The sequence below is a fragment of the Nannospalax galili genome, unplaced genomic scaffold (assembly GCF_000622305.1).
Source record: "Nannospalax galili isolate Female #2095 unplaced genomic scaffold, S.galili_v1.0 scaffold218, whole genome shotgun sequence".
In the NCBI taxonomy this organism is placed as follows: domain Eukaryota; kingdom Metazoa; phylum Chordata; class Mammalia; order Rodentia; family Spalacidae; genus Nannospalax; species Nannospalax galili.
The window spans coordinates 1,794,169-1,806,897 of record NW_008343207.1 but is presented as its reverse complement, the minus strand read 5'-3'; the positions used below and the strand labels follow the sequence as shown (position 1 = coordinate 1,806,897).

Here is a 12,729-nt window from a genome sequence, read left to right as displayed (position 1 = left end):
GGTCTTTTTGAGACAGGGTCTCACTGTAGCCCCAGCTGGCCTGGAACTCACAGAGATCTGCCTCCCAAGTGCTGGGACTAAAGGCATGCTCCAGCACACACAGCCTTCAAATATAATTTTTTTAAAAAAACTTTATGTGTATGCATGTATTGCCTGCATGTAGGTAAGTGCACCATGTTGTGTACTGCCTGCAGAGGACAGAAGAGGCTGTTGGATCCCCTGGGACCGGTACAGATAGCTGTTAGCTGCCATGTGGGTGCTGGAATTCGAACCCAGGTCTTCTGCAAGAACAACCAAAGTTTTTAACCGCTGAGCCATCTCTCCAGCCCTCAAATATAATTTTTTTAAAAAAACTTTATGTGTATGCATGTATTGCCTGCATGTAGGTAAGTGCACCATGTTGTGTACTGCCTGCAGAGGACAGAAGAGGCTGTTGGATCCCCTGGGACCGGTACAGATAGCTGTTAGCTGCCATGTGGGTGCTGGAATTCGAACCCAGGTCTTCTGCAAGAACAACCAAAGTTTTTAACCGCTGAGCCATCTCTCCAGCCCTCAAATATAATTTTTAAGAAGGCTAACAAGCTGAAAGCCCTTTACTTCACAATAGCATACATTAAATACATCAAGTTACATGTGGGTGATGATACCTTTATCGAGAGTAAGAATTCCGGAGCGATCTTCAACATTTATCAGGCCAACTCCTATTAGTCCTTGTCGAACATCTGTAAGAAAATGAATTTAAAGTCTTTGTAATCCAAATGACTCAATGAACTGTTATATAACCAAACAAGATTAAGTCCTAGCATTAAGACTCACTCTATGCATATTCTGCTGTTCCACTCAGCTGAATTAAACTGTACCCATAAAGCTGGGTGTGGTCGCACACACCTTTGATCCCAGCACTCCGGAGGAAGAGGCAGGTGGATCTCTGTGAGATCATGGCCAGCCTGGTCTATAGAGTGAGTTCCAGGCCAGCTGGCTACAGGGAGACCCTGTCTCAAAAAGATCCCCCCATGCCCCCAAATTTACCCATAGTCTCCAATGGTCTTTAAGCAATCCAAAATCCTACATTAACCAAAACTCACACTACACAAAGTCTCTATTGTTTTTGGGTTTTGGTGGCATTAGGGATTGAGCCAAAAACCTCTACCACTAAGCTACACTTCTTACCCTTCTCAGAAACACCCTTAGTTTTGGTAGCTTCACATTTATAATCTCAAAAAAAAAAAAAAAAATGCTGAAGCAAGAAGATAGCTTTAAGTTAATGTCCACCCTGGGATAGTGAGCTCCAGGCAAGTCAGGGCTATAAGAGTAAGGCACTGTCTCAAATGACCAAACCAGAACTGGCAAGATGGCTCACTATACTGGTAAGGGCGCTTGCTGCCAAGCCTGATGACCTGAGTTCAATCTGTAAGACCATAATGGTGGGAGAGTTGACTCGTGAAAGTTGTTCTCTGACCTCTATATATGCAGAACTGAGCCCCACACAAAATAATTTAAACAAGACACAAAAAACCAAACCAATCTTATCTTTACAACTTCTTGCATAGTAGAGATCATCTGTTTATGCACCCAAAGAATATGAACAATTTTGTGTAAGTAGCAGAATATTAGCTAATTAATAATTACTAAGGACATAATACTTTCACCCACATCTTATCTATACTGACAAAGTAAATGCAAAAGGTAAATGTTGTATAAGCAATCAACCTGCCTTAAGAGGGGAGTTTACAGAACTTTTATAAGGAATGGGATTGGGGGTGTGGTTTAGTGCCAGAATGCTGGCCTAGCATAAACAAGATCCTTAGTTCAGTCCACAGTACCAAGGAAAATAATCACTGTGTGTGTGTAAAGACAGACTCCAGGTAAGATTTATAGAGTAAGAGTCAATTTACACCCACAGATCTCTGTTTGGTCATCAGTCTTATTGGTGAATAAATATAGCTGCAATTGTTCAGCACTGTTTTTACAATGGCAAAAAACTGGAAACTGTTTGAACATCAGGAAATGACAAACTCAGTAATAGTAATATGTAACTATTGAAAAAATGAGTTATTAGGCTATTTAGAGGCAGGCAAGTAATTCTGTAAAACTGCTATATACTGCCAGGCATGGTGGCGCATGCCTTTAAATCTCAGTACTCGGGAGTCAAGAGGCAGGCAGATCCCTGTGAGTTCAAGGCCAGCCTGGTCTACATAGTGAGTTCAGGTCAGCTGGGACTACAGGGAGGCCCTGTTTCAAAAAGACCAAAAAAAAAAAACCCTCCAAAAAACTGCTATATACTAATACTTTATGCTATACATCATGTATGATATATAAATAACAAAAATAAATTAGAGCTGTGATGGATTTGTAACAGATGCTTATGAGATTAAGTGAGGAAACTTTGTTGCAAGTATTATGCCATTTAAAAGAGAATCTGGTTCTCTTCATGGAGAACTTGATTACAGGGAATTAAAGGTATTATACTTCACCTCAATATACATTTATGGATTGATTTCATTATTCACAATGAATGAGCTAAAATTTAAAAAGTAGAAGTTATTTTTAAATGTTTCTTAAAATTTTGCATGTGTACATAAATTGGCTGCATGTAAGTGCATCCATATTGTGCAATGCCTGCAGAGGACAGAGAGGGCATCCATGTTGTGCAATGCCTGCAGAGGACAGAGAGGGCGTCAGATTCCCTGGACCTGGAGTAACAGTTGGTTGTTACCCACCATGTGGATGCTGGGATTCATGCCCAGGTCTTCTGCAAGAACAGCCAGTGCTCTTAACCACTGTACCATCTCTCCAGCCCTCAGAACATCCTTTTTACTGGCCTTTGTGAGACAGGGTCTCCCTGTAAATCCAGCTGGCCTGGAAGTCTATGAAGACCAAGCTGGCCTTGAACTCACAGAGATCCACCTGTCTCTAGCTCCTGAGTGCTGGGATTCAAGGTGTGCACCACCATGCACGATGGAATAGCTACTTTTCAGTTATATTGATTTATTGGGGTGACACAAGTGGAAGTCAGAGAATCTGGCTGGAGTCGGTTCTCTCCTTCACCATATGGGTCTCAGACACTGAACTCAAGTACACCAGGCTGAGCTAGCACACCATCATAGTAATAAGTCATTTTTTAACATTGTATAACCAAGAAGGGGTAAGAAGAGGAAGAGAAAAATGGGCTAAGGCTTTGCTTTACCCAAAGACAGGGAGAAAGCACAAAGACGGCTCAGTGGGTTACAGTGCCTGCCAAAATAGACTGTTACCAAGTGGGATTGAGACTAGAAGGTATTATTTTTAGAAACATGTAAAGGGGGTAGATAAAATGGTGCAGGACAAAAGTTGACATCAGGTACCTTCATCAGCCCCAGCTGGTCTGAAACTCACTATGAAGGCCAGGCTGGCCTCGAACTCACAGAGATCCACCTGCTTCTGCCTTCCAAGTGCTGGAATTAAAGGCGGGCACCACCATAGCTGGCTCATCTTATTTCTTTTTATGCAAATGTGTGTATGCTTCTGCCTTCAAGCACAGGGGTAGAAAAGGATATCAGGTACTCTGTTTGATCACTGTCTACTTATTCCTTCGAGACAGGCTCTCTTACTGATCCTGGAGCTAGGCTGGCAGCCAACAAGCCACCCGACGCAGCACTGGGGACAAAGGAGCACAAAACTGCATCTGGTTTTTTATGTGGGTGTTGGGATCTGAATTCAGGTCCTCATGCTTATACATGTAATCCATTTCTCTAGACTCAATTTTTGGGACTAAGTCACCTACTGAACTTTTGAAGCTCATTGATTTAGCTAAAATGGCTAGCCACTGAGCTCCAAGTATTCACTTGGCTGTCTCTTTGGTGCTTAGATTCTAGGCACATGCTCTGACACCCAGATTTCACAAGGCTTCCAGGTATATAAACTCAGGTCCTAAGCTTGCATAACAAGCATTCTACTGATTGAGCTACCTCTTCAGTCAGAGATGCACATTCTAATGAAAAATACTTTCCACAAAGATGATGTTGTAAGTTAACCTTGTTTTTCACACCTTATTTTTCAAGATATTTTCAGTTTTCTACACTAAAATCCAGATTAAAAATAAATCTCAGCCGGGCATGGTGGCACACACCTTTAATCCCATCACTCCGGAGGCAGAGGCAGGTGAATCTCTGTGAGTTCAAGGCCAGCCTGGTCTACATAGTGAGTTCCAGGACAGCTGGGTCTACAGACTCCTGTCTCAAAAAACAAAACAAAACAAAACTGAAAAAAACCTCAACTGCTTTCACTTACAGGTTTGGGTAAAACCTATGCAATTGCAAATATAGGTTAAAAGAATGTCAACAATCTAGGATTTTTGTTAGGGAAATTTTGGAAATTTCTGTACAACTAAAAAATGAAAAGAACATCCTACAAGGAACACATGCTCCTTACACCCAGTCTATTTCTTTTTCTTTTTTTTTTCGGTCTTTTTGAGAAAGGGTCTTCCTGCAGCCACAGCTATCCTGGAACTCACAATGAAGACCAGGCTGGCCTTCAACTCACAGAAATCCACCTGCCTCTGCCTCCCGAGTGCTGGGACTAAAGGCGTGCACCATCACGCCCGGCCCTCTTTCTTTCAATTTTTAAAAAATTTTATTATTTTTATTTTATGTGTACGAATGTATTGCCTGCATGTATGTGAGTGCACCTATGTTGTGCAATGCTGCAGAGGTTAGAAGAGGGCTTCGGATTTCCCCTAGAACTGGAGTTAAGGATGGTTCTAGCCACCATGTGGGTGCTGGGAATCGAACCCGCGTCCTCTGCAAGAGCAGTCAGTGCTCTTAACCACGGAGCCATCTCTCCAGCCCCCTATTTCTTTTTTTTTTTTACTGTTTCTTAGCTTTAGCTTTTTGAGACAGGGTCTCAGTCGACAGAATTTGGTCCTGAACTCAACATTCTCCTACCTCAGAATGTTGAGCTCTGGGATTATAAAAACATATCATCATGCTTGATTTAGTATGAAAACTGAACCCAGATCTGGATGCATGAAAGGCAAACAATGTTCTAACTAAGTAACATCCCCAGTCCTAGCTGTGATTATTTTTGGGTTACCTTTAAAGAATTCTCCAGGATAGTCTGGAGGTGGCGATACCATAGGAGAATCCAAGTTTACAATGGATTTCATAACAATTTCTAAAGCGTTTCTTCCATACTGTAATAAGAAACAATGTTTTAATCATCTTAAACATTTGGAAATTTTTCAATTATAGGATCATTTAAATGTTATAAAAACTACTATGCCAAAGGGAGGGAGGAGAGGGGAGGGAGAGTAAGAGAGGGGAAGGGAGAGAACAGGGACAGAAAGAGGAAAGATATATAATTTCTAGCTAGTATAAAAACAGGGAATTGTATTAGTTCAAAAACCTACTTAAATTACACATACAGTATTTCTACATAAGTCCATGTGTATAGCTGAAGGCTACATAACAGGAAATAGCACCAAATAGGAACAACCTTTCTTTGAGTTGTTGAGGGTAGTCCAAGAAACTTCCAAAATTACAAAGGCATCTTTCAATTCCCATCAATGAAGCTCCCTCATGGCCAAAATGCAGAGAATAAGAGGCTACAGAATGTGGGTCCTTAGACAGGACTCCTGTATTAAAATCCATCCACCCAGGGCTCAGGGACCATTGCAGAAGAGGGAAGACGGGGTGGAAAAACTGTAAGAGCCAGGGAGGAAGTGCATGACCATAGGGAAATAAGAGTCCTACAGGCTCCTAGGACTCTTCTCTTACAAACCTACGCAAACTTAAGCAGACAAAAACCCAGCACAGAACTGTGGAAATTAACAGTAGGCCCCAATCTTAGTCAAACTGTTATTGGCAGCTGATTACTGTGGGATTGAGGAAGAGCTGATCTTCATTTTTTTTAAGTGTATGCATGTATTGCCTGCATGTAGGTTAAGTGCTCCCGTGTCATGCAATGCACTTGGAGGACAGAAGAGGCTGCCAGGTCTCCTGGAACTGCAGTTATAGACAGTTGTTAGCTGCCATGTGGGTGCTGGGATTCAAACCTGGGTCTTCTGAAAGAATAGCCAGCGTTCTTAAGGGCTGAGCCACCTCTCTAGCCCCAGAACTGATCTTAAGGGAGGGACTCTAGATAGGCTAACTAGATCCCAGTGGATGAAACTGCACCGAGGATGACATCTGGGGACACTAACTTTACACGATAAACCTTAACACAAATGACAGAATGTATGAACTCCAGTGTGGGGGAGGGGGTATGGGAGGGTGCCAAAGGAGAAGGGGGGGTATAAAGATAATTTTCTGTATGAAATACACAAAAATTCAATAAAAAAATTTTAATCCAATAATAATCTATCCACTGATAAAACTGTAAGAAAAAACCCCTAAATTTAGAAACAGCATTCAGCTACTTTTACATACTTTTAGACTACCCTTTCTGTGTCTCTAAAGTCAAGATATTCAATAAATTAATAACTTCATTTATTCTAGTAACTCATTCTTGATTTCTTTCCAAATACATAAATTAAGTAATTTCCCTACAGGAATAAAAGACTATAGAGCAGCATGTGCTATTACAGACAAACCCTAACAAGCAAACAGGGTTTTCAGATTTAAACACTTTTCCTCTTTGCCACTGCACACAACATGCACTCCCATAAAGTTATAGAGATGCTGAAATGTACCTTATTGTCAAAGTTGAACCTGCTCAGATCCCTAGATTCTGTTGCTCTTCTGTCACCATGTGTAAGCGCACCCTGGCAAAAGACAAAACACCTGATCAATCACAGGTAACTCCTTCCCTATGTCAGGTAACACAGATCACCTCTGACACACACATACAAAACTCAAAAACTTACCAAACTCTCAAGTCTCTTAGCAACAATAGATGCAAATCTCTGTTCTCCAGCCAATTCAGAAATCAAAAAGACATACTCTGGAGCTGTAACTTGGTTTGACCTGTGAGTCCTTCCTGTAGTGACAATTTTTAGAGTTCAATGGTTGTGTTCACTAGCTAGAAATGGAATATTCCGAGATCTAAGTCCTAGCATTTAACAGTACACTGGTATTGAGATAGGGTCTCATGTAGCCCAGAGTGGCTTAAACTCATCATGTAGCTGAAGTCAGCCTTGAACTCTTGATCTTTCTGCCATCTACCTCCCCAAGCGCTGCGATACAGGCATATGCACCATGCCTGGCTAAGCTGGTACTGTTCTAACAAAAATCCCTTTAAGAAGAAGAAAAATTAAAGATACTGTAATATTTTCAATAACTCCTCAAAACAACAGTCTTTTTACCCCTACTTCACTGGCATCTATATTCAGAGTAATATTTCCCCTTAGAATAGCATGAAGGGGCTGGAGAGATGGCACAGTAGTTAACCATGCTTATTACTCTATTTTTTTGGATTTCTTGAGACAGGGTCTCCTTGTAGCCATAGCCGGCCTGGAAGTCCTATGTAGACCAGGCTGGCCTTGAACTCACAGAGATCTGCCTGCCTCTGCTTCCTAAATCCTCGGATTAAAGGTACACATGGACACCCATGCCTGGCCCCCAAAACCCACATGGTAGCTCATAACTGCCTCTAATTTCAGTTCCAGGCGATCTGATGCCCTCTGTGCGCACCTGCACATGTGGCACGTACGGACTCACATATAAATCTTTAAACTTTTAATTTATCTATATGAGCGTACTGCCTACATGTATGTAAGTACACTGGTGTCATGCAATGTTAGTTGCCATGGGGGTGCTTGGAACGGAACCTGGGTACTCTGCAAGAACAGCCACTGCTCTAAACTGCTGAGCCATTTCTCCAGTCCCAATAGATAAATTTTTAAGAAAGAGAGGAGATCTGCTATGAAAATGTTAAAATGGGAAACGTACAAATTGCTGTTTTCTTGGTTTTGGTTAACCCCAATATTACTACACGAACATATTGTATTTTTTCAAAAATGTTACATTTATATCATCAGGTCACAGGAACATGGAAATGAAAAGGAAGACTGAGGTACCTTAAGTGCAAGTTCTAAAAATTGAAAAGGGCATGGCAGTACAGCTGTTCTGCATTGGACCCTGACATTCCCTAGAGCTACAAAGTATATACTCCTGAGGAATCCTGTTCTTGGAAGTCAGAATGCCCATATAATCCCAACACACATCTCTATACAGTTTCAAACTAGGCAAAAAATTAACAATATACTATACATCACAATGGAGAACATACTTCAAGCACAAAATCAAAGATTTCAACAAAGACCTAAAGTGTCTCCTAGATATGCAACTACTGATCCCCACCTATCCAACAAGTGGATCTAGTGCAGAAGCTTACCAAACTGCTGAATTGCTCTATCGGCACTCCAAGGTAACTCCAAAGTCATATGAACCCTTCGCCTTTGATTTTTAGCTCTTCGATCTGCTTGTAATGAAATGCCAGAGCTGGCAGCTTCAGAGATGATAGCAATATTCTGTGTCAAATTTAAAAAGGAAGGGGGGAAAAAAGTCATTTCTGCACAAGGACAAGCAGGGGCAGTACCCTAAATAACTACCTTCAGTGGACACTGGTAGCCACCAGTATGTACTATCTTTTTGCAGGAATAAGATCCCCTGGCGTCAGCTGAGTATGTGGCTGCCCAAAATCAACACAAAGAATGAGTAGGTAGATAGACATGCCTCAGCCAGTACCAAATAGTGGTAGATGCAATGTACAGAAAATGCCCTTAAAGTAGAGGAAAAGGTGGGTAGTCCCGTAGCCCAGTTGTACAGTGCCTGCACAGCACATGTGAAGGCCTGGGTAAGGTCCCCCAATCATAATTTAAGGGGAAAAATAGATGGATATAGAGTGCTTGTCCTAACAAGTTTAAGGACCTGAGTTTAATTCCCAGAACAGGGAGGGAACAGGCACGTTGGTGCACACTTGTAATCCCAGCACTCAGGATGCTGAGGCAGGTGGTTCATGAGTTCAAGGCCAGCCTGACCTACAAGGCAAGACCCATACTCAAAAACATAAAGCAGTAGTGGTTGATCCCCAGTGCTCTACAGACTGAAGTAGGAGGAACACTTGAGACTAAAGCAACCTAGGTTAAAAAAAATAGCAAGGTCATGTCTTAGGGAAGGTCACAGAGAAGGTATGATTTTCTTTCCTTCTTAAAACAATTTTTTGAGGGGGCTGGAGAGATGGCTCAGCAGTAAAGAGCACTGGCTGCTCTTGCAAAGGATCTGGGTTTGGGTCTCAGCACCCAAATGGCAGCTAACAATCTTCTTTAACTCCAGTTCCAGGAGATCCAATGTCCTCTTCTGGTCTCCGTGGGCATTGCATGATACAGATGAACTTCAGTATTAAAAAAAAACTGTGAGCCGGTTTTGGTGGCATATACCTTTAATATCAGCACTCGGGAGGCAGAAGCAGGTGGATCTCTGTGAGTTCAAGGCCAGCCTAGTCTACATAATGAGTTCTAGGACAGCTGTGCCTATAGGGAGACCCTGTCTCAAAAAGACCAAAAAAAACAAAACCAACTGTGAGACAGGCTCCTATGTAGCCCAGGCTGGCTATAAACCATGATCCCCTCCCACAAGGGTTCAAGATGCCACTACACTCTTAGTAAACATGTACATGAGAGGAAAGCATCTTATTTAAACCAGTATTATTTAACAGCCAAAATTAATTCTGACAAATTGCTAACACACATGGGCCTACATTCATGAAATATTCACAGAGTAATTAATAATACCCATTTTAAACTTTAAAATCTAACATGGGCTTTATGTTTTTTCTTTAGTTTTTTAAGTTTAAGACAAGGTCTCCTTGCAACCCCAAATGGCCTGGAACTTGCTAAATATAGACCAGGCTTGCCTCCATCGCAGAGATTTGCCTGCCTCTACCTCTTAAGTACTGGAATTAAACTTATGTGCCACCATGCCTGGCCCCACCCATGTTTTTCATTTTATAAAAATTATTTATGGCTGGATATGGTAGTATACCTTTAATCCTAGCACTTGGAAGGCAGAGGCAGGCAGATCTCTATGAGTTCAAGCAGCCAGTACCATACAGAGAAGCCTTTAAAAAAAAAAAAGTTACTATTTTGTGTATATGATGTATGTGAATAAGGGTACATCCAAAGAATACCTTCAGTTCTCTGTCCACTGTGGAACCCAGAAATTGAATTCAGTTGTGAGGTTTGCACAACAAATGCCTTTTAATAATAAGCCATCTCTGTGGCCCATTTTTTAAAAAATATTTTATTATTTTTTATTTTATGTGTACAAGTGTATTGCCTGCATGTATGTGAGTGCACCATGTCGTGCAATGCTGTGGAGGTCAGAAGAGGGTGTAGGATTCCCCTGAACTGGAGTTAAGGATGGTTCGCAGCCTCCATGTGGGTGCTGGGAATCGAACCCAGGTCCTCTGCAAGAGCAGTCAGTGCTCTTAACCACTGAACCATATCTCCTGGCCCCCAACTTTATTTATAAAAGTCAACTTTAAACTCTGGAGAGTAGGCTCAGTGGTTAAGAACACTAGCTGCTTTTATAGAGGACCAGGATCCAACATCGATATAGTGACTAAAAATCCTCAATAATTCCAGTTCCAGGGGATCCGACACCTACTTATGGCTTCCGTGGGCATTGCCCACACAGATACACTTATATACATGGAAGCAAAGCCCTCACACACATAACTTTTTTTTTTTTTAATCATTTTGAGACAGGGTCTCTGTAGTTCCAGCTGGGCTAGAACTTGCTTTTAAGACCAAGATGGCCTCCAAGTCATAGAAATCCACTTGACTCTGCCTCCCAAGTGCTGGGATTAAAGATGTGTGCCACCATGTTCAGCTTTAAAATGCGCCAGACATAGTGGCGCATGCCTTTAATCCCAGCACTTGGGAGGCAGAGACAGGCGGATCTCTGTGAGTTCAAGGCCAGCCTGGTCTACATAGTGAGTTCCAGGACAGGCTACAAGGAGACCCTGTCTCAAAAAAGAACAAAAACAAAAACCAAACAAAAAAAAGATAACTTTAGGGCTGGGGCTGTAGCTCTATGATAGATCACCTGCCTAAGGTCAATCCTCAGTACTACGGAAAAAAGCTTGACTAACAAAACAATAGTATTGCCACATTCTCCAATTGCAGAGACCAACGAGCTGAAATATGGATGCAGGATAAGTTTTTTATTCTATCTCTTTAAGGTTATGGAATGAACTTCAAGAACTGCTATTTTGAACCAGTGAGGTCTATTTTAAAACAATCTCAGGACCAATGAGATGGGGAAGAATAGATCTGAGATTCCCAAGGTTTGAGGAAATTAACTTCAGAAGCTCCAAGGCCTTGAGGGAACCTTAGTATAAAAGCATACGCTTAGCATCACCAGTCACAGAACACAAAATAAAAGCAAACTTCTGGGGCTGGAGAGATGGCTCAGCGGTTAATACTGGTTGTTCTTGCAGAAGACCCGGGTTCAAATCCCAGCACCCACATGGCAGCTAACAACTGTCCCTAACTCCAGTTCCGAGGGATTCAACAGCCTCTTTTGTCCTCTGCGGGCACTGTAAGACACGGGTGCACTTACCTACATGCAGACAATACACACATACACATAAAAAAATAAATTTTTTTTTTTTAAAAAAAGCAAACTTCCTAGAGGTGTCCAAATTTTCTTCAAGTGACAGATATGAAAGTAGTCTACAAATCATTCACAGTAAATCATCTCAATATGCAAACCCAAAGGGCACAGTAGTCTGAGCACTAAACACTGTTCTAGATTGACAATCAGAGTACACTAGAATGTCATAACACTACAACAATTACCTTTGATTGTTATTTGTGATTAGTGAAGCATGCCTCTACCCTAACCACTGGATTAATCCTTTGACAGATTTATAATATAATGGCTTTAGTAGAGGTAATGGATGGTATAAAGTTGTGTGTCTAGCTATAGCTGGGAATGAGTCCTTCCCATTCTATCTTCCCTGGCACTTACCTGTACTCCTTTTTCCCTTTCTCAGCTCCACGACATAAACAGACCCTTTTGTCTTTTCCCTCATGACAGGCTAAACTATAGAATCATAAGGTAAGATAACTCTTCTAATCCTTAAGTGTTTATGGGTATTTGATGACAGCTATGCAAAAAAAATTAATACAAAGAGAAAGAAGGGAGTCAGGCATGGTGGGGCACACCTTCAATTCCAGCACTCAAGAGGCAGAGGCAGGTAGATATCTGTGAGTTCAAGGCCAGCCTGGTCTACAAAGCAAGTTCTGGGCCAGCTGGGACTATAGGGAGGCCCTGTCTCAAAAAGATCAAAAACAAACAAACAAAAAACCAACAAAAAAAAAGGAAGTAAGAAGGAGAGCTCAAAGCAATCTACAAACCAGTATTTGTGTGTGTGTGCGTGTATGTGTGTGAGTGAAATAGGGTTTCACTATGTTGTCCCAGAACACCTTATATAAACCATTCAAGACTGGCCTCAATCTCACAGAGAACAACCTGCCTCATTCAAGTGCTAAGTATTAAAGGCCTGCATTGCCACACCCAGCAACAACCCCACTATCTTTATACTCAGGTGAAAGACTGATCAATCTGGGGCTGGAGAAATGACTCAACATTTAAGAGTACTGACTGCTCTTCCAGAGAGCCTGGGTTTGGTTCTTAAAACCCACTTGGTGGCTAACAACTGCCCTATCATAACTCCAGTTCCAGGGGATCAAACATACTCTTCTGACCTCCTCAGGCACTTCAAGCAACAGGTGCACTTACACAC

The 12,729-nt window shown here is 41.7% G+C and overlaps 1 protein-coding gene across 2 annotated transcripts in view; it reads right to left on the bottom strand.

The window, feature by feature from the left end:
• The window catches only part of Sbno1 (strawberry notch homolog 1), a 74,947-nt gene that overhangs the window by 18,289 nt on the left and 43,929 nt on the right, over positions 1-12,729 (bottom strand). For both annotated transcript variants that reach the window (XM_008839294.3, XM_008839295.3), the window contains exons 21-25: positions 8,311-8,446; positions 6,842-6,954; positions 6,668-6,739; positions 5,071-5,170; positions 648-722 (exon numbers count right to left, since the gene is read on the bottom strand). In XM_008839294.3, the coding sequence (XP_008837516.1) occupies positions 648-722; positions 5,071-5,170; positions 6,668-6,739; positions 6,842-6,954; positions 8,311-8,446 (496 nt within the window). The remainder of the gene's footprint in view (positions 1-647; positions 723-5,070; positions 5,171-6,667; positions 6,740-6,841; positions 6,955-8,310; positions 8,447-12,729) is intronic.